At 36.5% G+C, this 17372-nt stretch overlaps 1 protein-coding gene across 4 annotated transcripts in view; it reads left to right on the top strand.

The window, feature by feature from the left end:
- The first annotated feature begins 7479 nt into the window (after positions 1–7479).
- The window catches only part of Kif3a (kinesin family member 3A), a 49561-nt gene continuing 39668 nt past the window's right edge, over positions 7480–17372 (top strand). For all 4 annotated transcript variants that reach the window (XM_046467562.2, XM_058586510.1, XM_058586509.1 and 1 more), the window contains exons 1-2: positions 7480–7756; positions 11312–11585. In XM_046467562.2, coding sequence (XP_046323518.2) covers positions 7511–7756; positions 11312–11585 — 520 coding nt within the window. In that variant the 5' untranslated portion in view covers positions 7480–7510. The remainder of the gene's footprint in view (positions 7757–11311; positions 11586–17372) is intronic.

Raw genomic sequence — 17372 nt, 5'->3', positions numbered from 1 at the left:
GGGGTAGGGGCGGGCTCGGCGGGCCCCACCCCCAGCCCTCGCAGGGGAGGCGCAGGGTCTTGGCACTAGCCCGGGGGGATGGGCGGCGCACACCCGGCACTACTAGACAGACCTCACTCAGGTAAGTGAAAGATCCCCATCTTTCCTTCCCATCTCCACATACACCTTCTGTACGCTTCTTCCCCACTTGTGGCCTGAGCCTCATGCAGTCTTCAGCCCTCGGTGTGGTGGCTAATGACCAAGCCGACCCTGAACATTCGTGTCCGAGCACACATCCTGTGTCTTATCTCATAGTACAGATTTGGGGATACAGGTAGAGAAGCATCAGGAGCTCAGCTCCTCAATAAGACAGGTTTGCTATGGAATTTCCAACCTGCAGTGTGTGTCTGACCTCTCAGAGTCTCCTTCTCTAAAAAAGTGATGATACCTCCCTCAAAAGTATCATCCATGCATGCATTTATCTTTTCAGTAGTTATTTATAGAAGGACTGCTATATGTTAGGTGCCAGAACATAACAGTGAACAAAATGTGCATGATACTTACATTCCAGTTAGGAGAGAGAGACAAAAAACAAAAGTAGAATATATGGAGATAAACCAGGCACGGTGGCTCACACCTGTAATCCCAGCGGCTCTGGAGGCTAGAGCAGGAAGTTCAAAGCCAGCCTCAGCAAATTATGGAGGTCCTAAGCAGTTCAGTGAGACCCTGTGTCTAACTAAAATACAAAAAATGGCTGGGGATGTGGCTCAGTGGTTAAGTGCCCCTGATTTCAATCCCAGGTGTCAAAATACACACACACACACACACACACACTCACACACACACACAAATACCAGCAATTCTCCTCTTGGGTATAGGCCCAACAGAAATGTTCATGTGTGTACCAAAAGACACATAATGCTTAGAACCACACTATTTGCTAAGGCCCAAACTCTAGCTGAAATGCTCATCAGGAGCTAGAGCTAAATGAGATAGATAGGTTTTGGTATATTCACACCATGAAATATTGCATTTTGTTGAAGAATAATGAACTTCACTATGCTTAGCAAGATGGAAGAATCTTACAAACATACTGAGTGTAAGGGAACAGAAACACTGTATGACTGGTTTATATGAGATTTTGTTTAAGAGATGGGGTCTTGCTACATTGCCCAGGGTTGACCCCCAAACTCCTGGGCTCAAATGAACCTCCCGGCTCAGCCTCCCTAGTATCTGAGATGACAGCTACCTTCCATTGTATCCGGCCTTACAAGAAAAACTCATTACATTGTTTAAGTGGAGAAAGTGGTTACCTTTGGAGATGAATGCAATATGACTGGAAGGGGACACAAGGAGCTCATGGGGGGCTGGTAATGCTCTATTTCTTTATCTGGATGCTGATAACATAGGTATGTTTACCTTGTGAAAACAGATCAAGGTCTATACTTGTGATTTATACATTTTCTTATGCAAGTTACATGCTGTTAAAATTTAATCCCATTAAATGTATGAGATTATTAAAATATGTGGGAATACTAAAGGAGAAAAAAGAGGAACAGAAGATATATTTAAAGTAATGATGAGTGAGAATTTTCCCCAAAATAATGTCAGATGCCAAACCACAAATCTATGAAACTCACAGAACACCAAGCTGGATGAATGCAAAAAAAAAAAAAAAGTATCTAGGTGTTCACATTAAATTTGTAGAAAATCAAATATAAGAAAAAAAATTGAAATAAGCCAGGGGCAGGGAGCCCTTATCTATAGAGGAGCAAGGATATGAATCATATTAGAATTGTCTTCAGAAATCATGCAAGCCAGATCGTGGAATGAAATATTTGAAGTGTTGATAGGAAAAAACCCCACCAACCTAGAGTTCTTGTATTCATTGAAATTAGCCTTAAAAAGTGAAATGCAATAAAGACTTTCTCAGGCAAATAAAGTTGAGGGAATTTGTCACAAGTAGACCTGTCCTGAAAAAAAAATGTTAAAAGAATTTTTTTCAGGGACGGGGTTGTGGCTTAGTGGTAGAGTGCTCGCCTAGCATGCATGAGGCACTGGGTTCAATCTTCAGCACCACATAAAATAGAAAATAAAGATATTGTGTCCACCTAAAAACTAAAAAAATAAATATTAAAAAATATATTTAAAAAGATTTTCTTTCAGAGAAAAAGGAAAATCATATAGACCATAGACTCAAATCTACATAAAGGAAGAAAGAACATTAAGGAATACATGAAGGTAAAATAAACTTTTTGTTGTTAACTAATCTAATAATTTATTGAAATTAAAGCTTATAGGCTATATAGTTATAGGTTATGGGTAAGCAAAATAAGTGGCAACAATAATACAGGCATGTAAGGGAAGAATTAAGAATACTTTGTGGGACTGGAGTTGTGGCTCAGTGGTAGAGTGCTTGCCTGGTATGTGTGAAGCACTGGCCTCAAGCCTCAGCACCACATAAAAATAAATAAAATAAAGGTCCATTGACAACTAAAAAATATTTTCAAAAAAGAATACTTTGTAATAAGGTACTCACACTATCTGTAAAACAGTAAAATGTTAGTCAGAAATAGATTAATTTTAAATGCATTAGTTTTTAATTTTTTTTAGTTGTAGATGGACACAATACCTTTATTTTATTTATTTTTATGTGGTGCTAAGGATTGAACCCAGTGCCTCACACATGTCAGGCCAGTGCTCTACCACTGAGCCGCAACTCCAGCCCTAAATGCATTAGTTTTAAATATACATTGAAAAGTCTAAGGTAACCACTAGACAATTTTTGAAATATGTAAATAACATGCTAAGAAAGGATAGAAATGGCACCATAAAATACTAGTAACACCAGATAGTCACCTGAATCCACAGAAAAATGAAGAGAAATAAAAATAGTAAATAAGAAGGTTAATGTAACAAACTATAATTTAAGCTTAGCTCTCCTCTCAGCTTCTTTAGACCATTTAAAAGATATATCACTGAAGTATAAATTTAAAAGATATATCACTGAAGTTGTTCATGATAAATACTATATATGTATGTATATGTGTGTGTATATATATATATATATACACACACACATATACATATATATATAAAACTCTAGAGCAACCACTAATAAAAGTAACTAAAAAATACAGTAAAATAACCATGGAAAAATTCAAAGGTTAAACTAGACAATATTAACTAAATGAAAAACGAATAGCAGAGCAAAAAAGACATGACATTACAGAAAACAAAAAGCAAAATAGAAGACTTAAATTGAATAGTATTAATAATAATATTAACTGTAAGTGGATTAAACAGTTGTATTAGTCTATAGGGATTGTATTATTAACTGGAAGTTTGTGTCCCTTTAAAATTCATAAAATTAAACCCTAATCTCCAATTTTATAGTATATGGACATGAGGCTTCAGAGAGGTAATTAGAGTTTGATGAGGTCATAAGGGTAGAGCTGTCATGGTAAGATTGGTGCCCTTCTAAAAAGAACCTGCTCCCTACCCTCAGATTATTCTATGAGGCCAGGATCACCCTGATACTATAACCAATGAATAAAAGATTCTTCTAAAAACAAAAACTACAAGCTTGGTTTAATATCCCAAAATGTGTGCGTGCGCGCGCACGTGCGCACATGCATGCACACATGTACACCTATCTGATAAAGGACAACTGAGATACACAAGCATCACAATAGAGCCAGAAAAAGCATTTGACAAATCCAATACTGTTTCATAATAAAACACACCCCACAAATTAGGAACTTCTCTAACTTGATAAAAACCATCTACGAAAAACCTACCGCTAACATCATGCCTAACAGTGACCAAATGCTTCCCAACTAAGATCAGGAAAAAGACAAGGATGTCTATTCTCATTACTTCTGTTTAACATTGTATAGGAGGCAATTAGATCATAAAAAGAAAGAAAAGGTTTGGATCCAGACTAAACAGAAAGAAGTAAAACAAACACTACTTTTGGATTATGATTTTGTACATAGAAAATCTTAAGGATAGAATACACACACAAACTACTATTAGAAGAATAAAGAACGTGGGAAAGTTACAAAGCATAAGATCAATATATTTAAAAAGTCAGTTTGAGCCAGGTGTAGTACACGCCTGTGATCCCAGTGGCTCAGGAAGCTAAGGCAAGAGGAACACAAGTTCAAAGACAGCCTCAGCAATTTAATGAGATCCTAAGCAATTTAGCAAGATCCTGTTTGAAAAAAAAGGGGTGGGGGCTGGGTATGTTGCTCAGTGTTTAAGCACCTTGGGTTCAACCCCTGGTACCAAAAGAATAAAAAAAAGTCAATTTGATTTCTGTACATTACCAGAGAATAATCTGAAAATGAAATTTTTAAAAATTCCATTTACAACAGCATAAAAATAAATAAAATATTTAGAAGTAAATGTAATAAAAATGCAAATTCTGTACATTGAAAACTAGAAAACATTGCTAAAATTAAGTGGAACATTATATATATTTTTTCCATAACTAAAGGGAAAGACACTCTGTGTTCATGCATTGGAAGACTTAAATTGTTTTAGGCGAAACTTCTTGATATATGGATTCAACAGAATCACTGTTCAATTTTCAGTTGCCTATTTGCAGAAATTGACAAATGTGTTCCTAAAATTCCTTTGGAGATGCAAGGTGAATCCCTGAATCAAATGGCCAAAACAATCTTGAAAAAGAAGAGCAAAGTTGGAGACTCACACTATGTGATTTAAAATCTTAGCTACATTCCTCTAGACAGTGTGGTACTGGCATTTGGACAGATGTATAGGTCAGTGAACTAGATCCAAGAGTTTAGGAATGATTAATTGGTTTTCAACAGAAGTGCCAGTTCAGTAGGGAAAAGAATATTCTTTTCAGCAAACTGTGCTGGGATAGCTGGAAGAGAACCATGCAGAAGAATGAAGTTAGAACCCCATGTCTATCAATATACAACAGTAAGTTGAGGGCTGGGGCTGTAGCTCAATAGTAAAGCACTTGCCTAGCATGTACAAGCCTATGAATTTGATTCCCCAGTGCCACAAACAAAATGAAACAAACAAACAAACAAACAAAAAACTACTTTGAGATAGATCATAGACCTGAATATAAGAGCTAAAAATGGAAAACCCAGAGGAGAGAAAATCTTCACAAGCTTGGGTTAGGGAATGGGTTCTTAAATTTGCAACAAAATCACAAGGACAAAAGAAAATATATAGAAATTGAACTTGATCAAAATTGAAAACTTTTGCACCTCAAAGGACATCATCGTAAAGTAAAACGACAACCCACAGAATGGGGAAAATATTTGTATATCATATATCGGAAAAGAGATTTGCACTCAGAATATATATAAAGAATTCAATGAAAAGACAAATAAAATGGGTAAAGGATTTGAACAGATATTTTTCCAAAAACGTTTTATAAATGGTCAATAAATACATGAAAAAATGCTGAACACCATTAGTCACCTGGGAAATGAAAAATTTAAAACCAAAATGAGATACTATTTTACACAGTGTTGGTGAGTGTATAGAGAATTGAAAACCTGATACATTGCTGATGGGAATTTAAAATGGTGCAACTACTGTAGAAAACAACTTGGAAGTTCTTCAAAATGTTATAAACATTAAAGTTATGAAATGATGCAAAAATTCTAGGTATACATACCCGAGGGAAATAAAAACATATGTTCAAGTGCTGGGAATGTAGTTCAGTGGTGGAGAACTCATTTAGCATGTATAGAGCGCTGGGTTTGATCTCCAGTGCCTGAAAACAAAATGAAGTTGGCATGTATAACCAGTATATATAAAATATCAGATGATGATAAGTAATATGGAGAACTATACAGTCGAGAGGGGAAATAAGAAAAACTAGGGCTAAATTTTGAAATTTTAAATAGGGTGGTCGTGTTAGGGCTCACTGAGAAGGTATCTTGTGAACAAAATCTTTCTAAAGGAGGTGAGGGAGCAAGCAAGTGAGGTATCAAGGAGAAGAGCTTCTGGGCTGCTTAAGTTTGAAGCTGGACTTCATCATGGCCCACATGTGTGACCTTGGAAAAGTTATTTATTGGCCTTGTGCCTCACTTTCTTTATTTGTAAAATAAAGATAATAAATACTACCTATTTTGAAAGATTATTGTGTGGCTTAAGTGATTAAAAAAGAAAATAAAGCACTTCGAACATTACACTGGCAGTAAGAAAATGCTTTATAGTTATTTTCATTAGTTTCTGCTGCAAGCACACAGCCTTTGCATGCTAAGATAGAAGCATGCCTGGAATGTTTAAGGAGGCCTGGTGGGGCTGATGAAGAAGCAAGAATAAAAACGGTAGGAGGTGGAGGGAGGGTTTGTGGTTTTTACTCTGTGAGATGAGAAATCAATGGAGGATTTGGGGGAGAGAAAAGATCTGATTCATATTTCAACACCATCACTCTGGCTCCTGTGGTGAAAATATAGTCATCCCTCTGTATCTGTGGGTGATTGGTTCTGTATAAAAATCTTTGGATGTTTGAGTCTCATATAAAATAGCATAGTATTTGCATATAGCCTACATACCCATATACTTTAAATCATCTCTAGATACCTAGTCCAAAGCAAATGCTATGTAAAGAATTGTTATACTATACTTTTTAGGGAATAATGACAGAAAATGTTTGTATATGTTCAGTATAGATGCGAATTTTTTTTTCCCAAATGCTTTTGATTTGCTGGTGGTTGAATCAACGATGCAGAATCCACAAATATGGAGGCCTGACTATATACTAAAAGAGGTCAAGGATGCAATCAAGGACATTAATTAGTTCTGAGGTGTTGTAATAATGCACATGAAAGATGTTGGTGGTAAGTGGTCATATTCTGGTTCTTAAATTTGAAGATAGGTCCAGTAGACTGGATATTGGGTGTGAGAAAGAGACTGCAGTTTAATCTGAGCAATTGTCTAGTTGTTGAGATGAGTCAGAGGAGCCTTTTTTATTTTTATTTTTATTTTATTTTATCTGTTTTTTTAGGGGCTTAAGATAAAGAGTCGGGGAGGCAAGTGAAGAGGGGATGAGGATTTACATTTTTGATTGTGCTAAACTCCAAATGTTTGTTACACATCCAAGTAAACTGATGCTCAGGGGAGAGGAGAGTTTCGGACCAGAAAAAGAACAAATCATTGGTTCTTTCACAAATATTTATTGATATCCCACCCTGTGCCAAGTTTTATTGTTAGGTTCTGGAAATAAACGCAGGAATACTGACTCTTGTAAGCTCACCTCCTAATGGTAAAACAGGTCATAAACAAGTTAGCAATCAAGCGAGGTAACGTATGTAAGGTCTTCAGCTCTCCAGATGGGACAATGTACAAATGCTATTGTTGTTTTCAATATTCGGGATATTATAAGTCTCAGAAGATAAATGAGCCATGCGACCTAGGAGCGCCTCCTTCTCCCAGCGGGGACCTGCCAGGTATCCTTCCTTAGGGCTAACCGATTCTTTAGCTCAGGGGATTGTCACCATTGCGCAGGCGCGGCCTCAGTCTGGCGTCCTAGGAGATGGACTTGAAACGCCTCCGCGCATGCGTAGTTCAAGAGGCCGAGGGAGCCCGAAACCTGGGATTGGGCGGGGCGAACTTGGAGTGCGCTTGCGCACTGCAGACTCTAGTCGAAGAAGCCGCAGTCTCGAGAGCGCCCAGGAGGTGTTTCAGAAGACTCTGGCCAGCCTCTCCTGTGGACCCGGTGTCGTTGGGCTACACCCCGGTTGGGGACGTCTCCCGGGCACGGGAGTGGGCCATGATGCCGGTGAGGAGAGCCACTCAGCCGCTAGGGTTCCTTATCCCAGCGGCCTGGCTCGGGGGCGCGGCCGTTGCCATAGAAGCGCGGAGCAGGCGGGAGGCCCGGGTGGGGCGGGGCAGGGCCGGACCCCGTGGGTCTCGGCCGTTAAGGGAACTGGTAGATGGGCCCAGGGCCCGTGGGGGTCCAGCCCTCTTGTGGAAGCACTCGGGAGCAGGCCCTGTTGCCTTTGTCCTTGCTGCATCCCATGGGGCCTGCGCTGTTTGACATAAAGGCACTGTGCCAGAGGATGCGTCCTGGCTCCCAGCCCGGCCCGCTGGGCGTTTGGGGGCGGCCCCCTAGGGTAGTTCGTGCGCTCCGCGCCAGGTGGGGTCTGCGCAGCGTAGGCACGCCCCGGAAAGTGGCCGGGCGAAGGTTGCCAGTCGCTGTTTTAGGGCCCTGACTTGCGTTTTCCCAGGTTTGAGCTGTCATTCCTCTTGTGGCGCTGTAGTTACCGTGCAGAATGTAACCTGTAGGTGTCTTTGTGTGTGTATGTGGTGGATATACATAGTTACCGTTCTCTTAATAAGGTTTTTTTTTTTTTTAAGTCCAATAAAGGGTCATGGAGAAAACTTGAGCCTTGGATAATTATTTATTGGTTATGCGGCCTCGGGTAATTATTTAATCTGTCTGGGTTCTTAGTTCCTGCCTAATGAAACTTTTCTTCATGGGGTTTTTATTAGGGCGAAATAAGATAATACACAGGAGACGAAGGACAGTTTTGACATTTAGCATTCATTACTCTATATCTTTTTTTATTGTTTTCAAGTTATTAATTCAGTCAATGCTGGGCATCAACCACATGTTAAGCACTTAAGATACAGTATTGAGCAAAACCAGACGCATTTTTGAATTTGGAAAAAAAAAGACTTGCTTTCTTAGGTAGAGGTGAAAATCATACACATTTACAGAGATAATACACATTCTTAAAGCATGAAGTGAGTGGGTGGCATAAAGTAGAAACTAGTGTATACTAGTGATTGGAAAGTGTTACCATGTAGGAATGCTAGCCTACGTTGATATCAAATCATGTATTTTTTTATTAGAGATGGATCAACTGTCTTTTAAGAGACTTTAGAAATTGTGTGCTTGTGAAATTTTACCAACTAATATTTTAAAGTACTGTGAGATAAAAGATATTTATGGGCTGAATTCAGTCCCTTGACTATTCATTTGCATTTCTGATGTAGACAGAGGGAAAGACATTAATCAAATAAGGGAGTAAAATTTTGTCCTTGGAAAAGAGAGCAGGGTGCTCTGAGAGCCTATAAAAGCATTTGACCTAATTAAAGAAGTGTTCCCAGATTAAGTGGCTATTGAGTTGAGTTCTGAAAGATAAGTAGATGTTATCTAAATGAAGAGGGGGGTAAGGAATGTTCTAGGCAGAAGGAATACCACAAGGAAAAGCCAGTGGTAAAGGAGAAGCATGATGATTAGAAAAGACCATAAAACCCAGGGTGGATGTAGTTGAGAGCAGGTGAAGTATCTTGTGAAATAAGCCTGCAGAAGAAGTAGACATGGGCAACAGACAGATCTTACAGACCACCTTAAAAATTTTTATTTTTATCCTAAGATCTATGAGAAACTATTGAAGAATTTAAAGTAGAGGAGTCAACATGATTAGATGTGTGTTGATACTGACTTTCAGGAGTACAGACTGTAGGACAATCTAATTTGACATCCTACAGGAGTAAAGGGCCTACATGATGGGGACCTAGATTGTGGTAATGAAGGTAGAGATGGAGAGAAATGTGTTGTATTGGTATTATCTGTTAACTTGTCAATGACAATTTCAAAGTCAATGGCTTACATGTTTCTTTTAATGTTTATAAGAGTATCAAAAACAGGAATTTGATAAGTATATGTTCAATGGAAATGTTAAGCTTCATTTCAGTAATAGAATTGTATTTTGATTTATAAAATTTCAAAAATTGAAACTTTGTATATACAATTTTCATGAGTTTAGGTCATTCTAAGACATGTTTCTCTGTCTGCTATTGTACTTTTTTTTTTCACTCTTAACTTTCTGTTGTCTTATATAGAGAAGATAAGCCATGCATGGAGCTATATTTTAAAAGTAATTTTACTAATGTGTTATAGAAAATAAAACTAGATGTGTCAGGGGAACTAAGGACTGACTATATTCTTTTTTAAATTTTTTTTTAGTTGTAGATGGACACAATATCTTTATTTTATTTATTAATTTTTATGTGATGCTGATGATGGAACCCAGTGCCTCATGCGTATGAGGCAAGTGCTCTACCACTGAGCCACAACCCCAGGCCTGCCCCCCGCCCCCACATCTTGAATTAAATTTATTAACCATGCTCACTTGTGTTTTCTTATAAGCAGGAAACTCAGAATGTCAGGGACTTTTTGTTTGTTTGTTTGTTACTGGGGATTGAACTCAGGGGCACTCAACCACTGAGCCACATCCCCAGCCCTATTTTGTATTTTATTTAGAGATAGGGTCACTCTGAATTGCTTAGTGCCTCACAATTGCTGAGGCTGGCTTTGAATTCAAGATTCTCCTGTCTCAGCCTCCCAAGCTGCTGGGATTATAGGCAAGTGCCGCTGCTCCCGGCTGTCAGGGACTTTGTGCAGAAAGACAGTCAATAATATACTAGTTCATTTTCTGCACTTACTATAGAAGTAAATTAGTTTTTCTATCCCATCTTTTGCATTGTAAAGAAAATATTTTTAAAATTTATTTATTTTGGTACTGAGTATTAAAGCTAGAGGCATGTTACAACTGAGCAATGTCCCCAGCCCTTTTTATTTTTTATTTTGAATAGGTCTCACTAAGTTGCTTAGGGCCCCCATAAATTGCAGAGGTGTGTCTTGGAATCGCAATCCTCTTGCCTCAGCCTCCCAAGTTGCTTGGATTGCAGGTGTATACCACCAGGCCTAGTTTAATATCTTAAAAAAATTTTTTAAATAGTAAAGATGGACACAATACCTTTATTTTATTTTTATGTGGTACTGAGGATCAAACCCAGTGTTTCATACATGCTAGGCAAGCACTCTACCAACAGCCCAGCCCCATAGCTTAATATATTTTTTTGAAGTCTTTTTTTAGTTGTGGATGCACACAATGCTTTTATTTTTACATGGTGCTGAGGATTGAACCCAGTGCCTCATGAGTGCCAGGCAAATGTTCTAACACTGAGCTACAATCCCAGCCCCACTTAATATCTTTAAAAAAATTATATATATATTATTTATTTATTAGTTGTAGTTGGACACAATACCTTTATTTATTTATTGTTTTAATGTGGTTCTGAGGATTGAACCCAGGGCACCGCATGTGTCACTGAGCCACAACCCCAGCCCCTTAATATCTTTTTAATAAGCTTTTGCTGTATATATATATGAGATCTTTAATTGCATTTAATGAAGACTTATGAAGTCCTAACATATGCAGAACACTGAGATGGCAACACAGTCCTTTTTAAGTTATAAATTTAATAGGTTGATGGCTAAAGCAAATGTTCTTTTCATTATTTGTAAATATTGTCTCCACAGATCAATAAATCAGAGAAGCCGGAAAGCTGCGATAATGTGAAGGTTGTTGTTAGGTGCCGTCCCCTCAATGAGAGAGAAAAATCCATGTGTTACAAACAGGCTGTCAGTGTGGATGAGATGAGGGGAACTATCACTGTACATAAGACTGATTCTTCCAATGAACCTCCAAAAACATTTACTTTTGATACTGTTTTTGGACCAGAGAGTAAACAACTTGATGTTTATAACTTAACTGCAAGACCTATTATTGATTCTGTTCTTGAAGGTTACAATGGTAAGTGAATATATAGTTTATTTTTAAAAAACTTTATTAAGGCATAATTAATGTCCCATAAAGTTATCTCTTGTAATAGTACAGTTAGATGAGTTGTAGTAAATATATACAGTTGTGAAACCATCACTATAATACAGTTTTAGAGCACTTCCATCATCCACCAAAATTATTTTGTGCCATTTTGCAGTTCCACCCCCAGGCAACCATTGGTCTGCTTCTGTCGCTATAATCTTTACCTTTTCTCAAAATTTCACATAAATGAAATGTTATCTTTTTAATCTTTTTTCTTTTACTTGGCATAATGTTTTGAAGTTCACCCATGTTTTGCATATACCAGTAGTTTGTAGCCTTTTATTACTGAATTGCCTTCCAGTGTATGAATACAACAATTTTGTTTATGCATCTAGATGTTTGGCTATGATAAATAACACAGCTATGAACATTCATTTATACATCTATGCACAAACATATTTCAAAGTTTCTCTAACATACAGTTTTCAAAATTCTCCCATGTCATAAGAATGTATCAGTATTTTATTCCTTTTTATGGCCAAATATTCTCTTATATGTTATATAGATATAACATTTTGTTAATCCATTCTTTTGGATTAACATTTGGATTGTTTGTACTTTTTAGCTATTATGAATAATGTTGCTTTGAACATTCTTATGCAACTTTTGGTGTGAATATACGCTTTTAATTCTCTTGAATATATAAGGAGGAGTGGAATTACTGAGTCATGTGGCAACTCTGTTTAACATTTTGAGTAACTGTCAAACTTTTCCAGAGTGGCTGCATCATTTTATATTCCCACCAACAATGTGTGAGGTTTTCAACTGCTCCACATCCTTGTCAACAATTTTACTTGTCTTTTTGATAGTGTCATTCCAAGGGGCATAAGGTGGTATTTCATTATGATTTGCAATAGATTTTTTTTATATTGACCTTGTATCTTGCAACCTTGCTAAAATTGCTCTTTAATTCTAGTAGATTTTTTGTTTTGCTTTTTTCTTTTTGCAGTGCTGGTGATGGAACCAGTACCTTGCATATGCTAGGCAAGTGCTCTACCACTGGGCTACACTACTAGCCACTATATTTTGTTGCTGCTTTTTTTTTTAATTCTGTAGGATTTTTTTTTGCATATAATATTATGTTGTCTGCAAATAAAGGTGTTTTTTTATTTCTTTCCAATCTTAATGACTTTAATTTCTTTTTGTTGCCCGATTACACTGACTGGAACTTCCACTGAATAGAAATGGTGAGAGTGGACATTTTGTTTAGTTGATGATCTTAAGGAAAATGCATTCTTCTTTGTTTTTTTGTTCTTTTTAGGTATACATGATGAGTGTTTTTTAACCTAATACATGGGGTGTAGCTTATTCTAATTAGGATCCCATTCTTGTGGTTGTACATGATGTGGAGTTTTACTGGTTATGTATTCATATAACATTTATTTTTTCACTAATAAATGTGATATTACATATAGATTTTTAAAATAAATATCCTTTATCAGATTGAGGTAGGTCTCCCTTGTTCTTAGTTTGCTGATTTTTTTTTTTTTTTAAGGAAAGTATATTGAATTTTTTCAAATGTGGAAACTTTAAAAAAGTTTTCCAGTACTGGGTATTGAACTCAGGAATGCTCTACCACTGAGCTAATAACCCCAGCCCTTTTTATATTTTTAAATATTTATTTAAATACTGGGGATTGAGCCCAGGGGCACTTTACCACGGAGCCTCATCCTCTGCCTCTGCCCTCCACCCTCTTTTTTGAAACAGGTCTAAGTTTCCAAGACTGGTCTTGAATTTAGCAGTCCTCCTGTCTTAGCTTCTTGAACAGCTGGGATTACAAGTGTGCACCACTATATCCTACTCTGTGCAACTAATGAAATAATCTTTTTTTCTGTGTGTTGATGTGGTCAATTACATTACTAGTTTTTCAGTGTGAAACCAGCTTTGCCACTTGGTCAGGAAGTAATACCCTTTTCAAATATTGTTAGATTTTGTTTGCCAAAATTTTGTTTAAAATGTTTGTATATGTGTTCATGAGGCATATAAGAATGTTGTTTTCTTGTAATGTCTTTATCTGGTTTAAATATCAGAACAATTCTAGTTTTATAGAATGAGGTAGGAAGTATTCCCTTCTTTTCAAATTTTATAAGAATTTGTCTAGAATTAGCATTATTTCTACTTTAAATATTTGATAGAATCCATCAGTGAAGCCATCTGGTCTTGGAGTTTTCTTGTGGGAAGATTTGTAAGTTTTGCCACAGATCAAGTTTCTGTAATAGATATAGGGCTTTTCTGGTTGTGCATTTTTTTATTGAGTTTTAGTGGTTTGTCTTTCATGGAATTTGTCCGTTTCATTGAAGTCAATTTATTGGCAAAAAATTGTTCATATTATTCTTTTATTATTCTTAGTATGTTAAAATATAGTGATACAACCTTTCTTATTCATGATATTGGTATATTTGTAATTTGTATCTCCTCTCTCTCTCTTTTTTTTACCGATTACACTGATAAGAGCTATATCAATTTGATTATCTTCTGAGAGAACCAGCTTTTGGTTTAATTTTTTCTATTTTCTTTCTTTCTTTTTGGTTGGCGGGGGTGGCGAGTGATACTGGTAATTGAACCACCGAATGTCTCCTCCAGTCCTCTTTTAAAATTTTTGAGATAGATCTTGTCAAATTGCCCAGGCTGTCTTTGAACTTGTGATACTTTTGCATTAGCCTCTGAAGTTGCTGGGATTATCCATGTACTCCATGGTATCTGGCTTGTTTTTATTTCATTGATTTCTGTTCTGATCTTTATTGTTTCTTTTCTCCTACTTACTTTAGGTTTAATTTGCTCTTTATTTTCTACTGTTTTTAAGGTGGAAGCTGAGATAATTGAGAACTTTCTTCCTTTCTAATATAGGAGTTCAATGGCATAAATTGTTCCCCAAGTTCTGTTTTAGTGGCATCTCACAGATTTTGTCATACTGTGTGTTTTAGTTAGCTATTCTATCACTGTGACCAAAACACCTGACATGAATAACTTAGAGGAGGAAAAGTTTATTTGAGGCTTGGGTGTCAGAGATCTCAGTCCATTCTGGGCTCAAGTGAGGCAGCATGCCTTGACAGAAGGGCTCAGTAAGCAAAGCTGCTCAGCTTATGGTGGGTCAGGAAACTGAGAGGGGCTCCAGGGAAGATGCACCCTTTCAGAACATACCCCAGTGGCTCATCTTCTCCAATCACACCCCACCTGCCTATAGTTACTACCCAATGAGTCCATTCAAACTACAATGAACAGGTCCAGTCATTTCACAATCCAGTCATTTCACCTCTGAATATTCATGCATTAACAGGAGCATATCCAAACTATAACTGTTTTCATTTTCATTCTGTTCAAAATACTTTTTTACTTTACCCCTGGATTTCCTTTTTTAATCTCTGACTTATTTAGAAATATGTTGCTTAGTTTTTATATTTTTTGAAATTTTTCAGAAAATTTTTTGTTGGTTCTAGTTTAATTTTATTTTAGTCAGAGAACATACTTTGTTTGACTTGAATCTTTTTAAATTTATTGAGACTTGTTTTATGTACTAGAATGTAATTTATTATTATTAGATCTTTGTGTATACTTGAAAATGCATGTATATTTTTCTGTTCTTGGATAGAGAATTCTGTAAATGTCTATTTGGTCAATTTGATAGTGCTATTCAAATCATCTGTGTACTTACTTATCTTCAATCTACTTGGTCTGTCAATTATTGACAGAGGAGTATTGAAGTTTCTGAACATATTTTCAGATTAGCCTTTTTCTATCAGTTTTTGTTTCATGTGTTTTGAAATTCCGTGCGTACATGCATAGATGCTTAGGATTTTTAGGTTATCTTGATGAAAAAAACCTCTTTATGAAATTACCTCTTCTTCTCTGGTAATATTCTTTGCTCTGGAACCTGCTTTGTCTGATATTAATATAGATACTTCAGCTTTTTTTTGATTAGTGTTAACATGCATGACTCTTTTCCATTCTTTTAATCTTTATGTGTTTTTATATTGGAAGTCCATTTCTATTAGGTAAGTGCAGTGGAGACCCTCATGATCACCCTAGATTCAGTGATTGTTCAGAGGACTCACAAGACGATCATATAGTTATACTTATAAAAAGAAAAAAAGATTAGAAAAGGTAAAATGTGCTTGGAGCAAAATTTCCAGGAAACTAGATGCAAATTTTTAAGAGTTCCTTCCTATTGGTCACCCAGGATATACAATGTGCTTAATTTTTTTGGCTTTCAGTATGAAAATACATATAAAGTATTGTCTATCTGAGGAAGCTCATTAGAGACTCAGTGCCCATTGCTTTTACTGGGCACTGGTCACATAGGAACCATGAGCCCAGAACATGCCAGCATCCCAGACTCTTAGCAGGAAAGCTGAGATAGGGTCTTAGTGAGACCCTATCTCAAAAAATAAATATATAAATGACATTGTTTTGTATAAACTATTTAGGCAAGATGAGGCACTCTTTTCAGCTAGGGAATGATGGAAACCCCCTAACTTCAAATTCCCAAGGGCCAGTCTTGCAAGCAGGGCTTTCAAACAGCAGCAGCCTCAGGTTGGCTTTGTTCTTTTCTGCACAACAGCATATAGTTAGTCTTGCTTTTTAAATTCAGTTTTGCTGTCTTTGTGTGTGTGTGTGTGTGTGTGTGTGGTGCTGGAGATCAAACCCAAGGCCTCACGCATGCTAGGCAGATACTCTGCCACTGAGGTACACTCCAGATCTATCATCTCTTTTTTGTGTTTGTTTTGTTTTATTATATTTTTTGATTTTTATTTGGGGTATTGTGTTTTTTAAGAGTATTTACATTTAGTGGGATTATGTGTTTGGGCTGCAACCTATCATCTTGCTATTTCTTTTTGTCTCATTTGTTGTTTGTTCTTTTTTTTTTTTTATTAAGTATTCTTATCATTTTGTTTTATCTTTGTTGGTTTATAGGAATACACAATTGTTTTAACTGTGGTTGTGTTAAGATTTATGATATAAATTTTTAATATATTATGGTATACCTTCAAATGATATTATACCACAATGTATAAGAAATTTTTAACAGTAGATTTTATTTCTTTCCTCTCAAATTTTGTGTTGTTATTTTCACATATTTTACTTCTACATATCGTAAATTCCATAACATATTGTTATTTTTGTTTAAACCATTAGTTATCCTTTAAAGGTACTTAAATAATAAGAAAAAATTTTATTTTTTATTTTATTTTTATTTTTTTAATGTGGTGCTGAGGATCGAACCCGGTTCCCGCCCGTGCTAGGTGAGCGCTCTACCACTGAGCCACAATCCCAGCCCAAGAAAAAATTTTATATAGTATCATTTTTGGTACTCATTGCTTTATGCAGATTTATATTTCCATCTAATACTGTTTTCCTTCTGCTTGAAAAACTTTAACATTTATAATAGTGTAGATTTACTGCTTATGAATTCTTTCAGCTCCTATAGTCAAAAAAAAAGCATTTATTTCACTTTTTTTTTTTTTGTGTGTGTGTGTGTGTGTGTGTCTATGTTGTACAGGCATTGAACACTGGGGATTCTACACTGAACTACTTCTCAACCCTTTTTATTTTATTTTGACACAGACTCTCACTAAGTTGCTGAGGGCCTTGCTAATTGCCCAGGCTGATCTTGAACTTGCAATTCTCCTACTTTACTCTCTTGAATCAAGGTCAGCAACTTAGTGAGACCCTATCTCAAAAAATAAATATATAAATGACTGGGAATGTAACTCAGTG

This window comes from Marmota monax, unplaced genomic scaffold (genome assembly GCF_021218885.2).
Source record: "Marmota monax isolate L192 unplaced genomic scaffold, Marmota_monax_Labrador192_F-V1.1 WCK01_AAM20220418_F8-fsc00199, whole genome shotgun sequence".
Lineage (NCBI taxonomy): Eukaryota > Metazoa > Chordata > Mammalia > Rodentia > Sciuridae > Marmota > Marmota monax.
The sequence above is the reverse complement of the archived record's forward strand: the minus strand, read 5'-3'. Positions and strand labels throughout refer to the sequence as shown.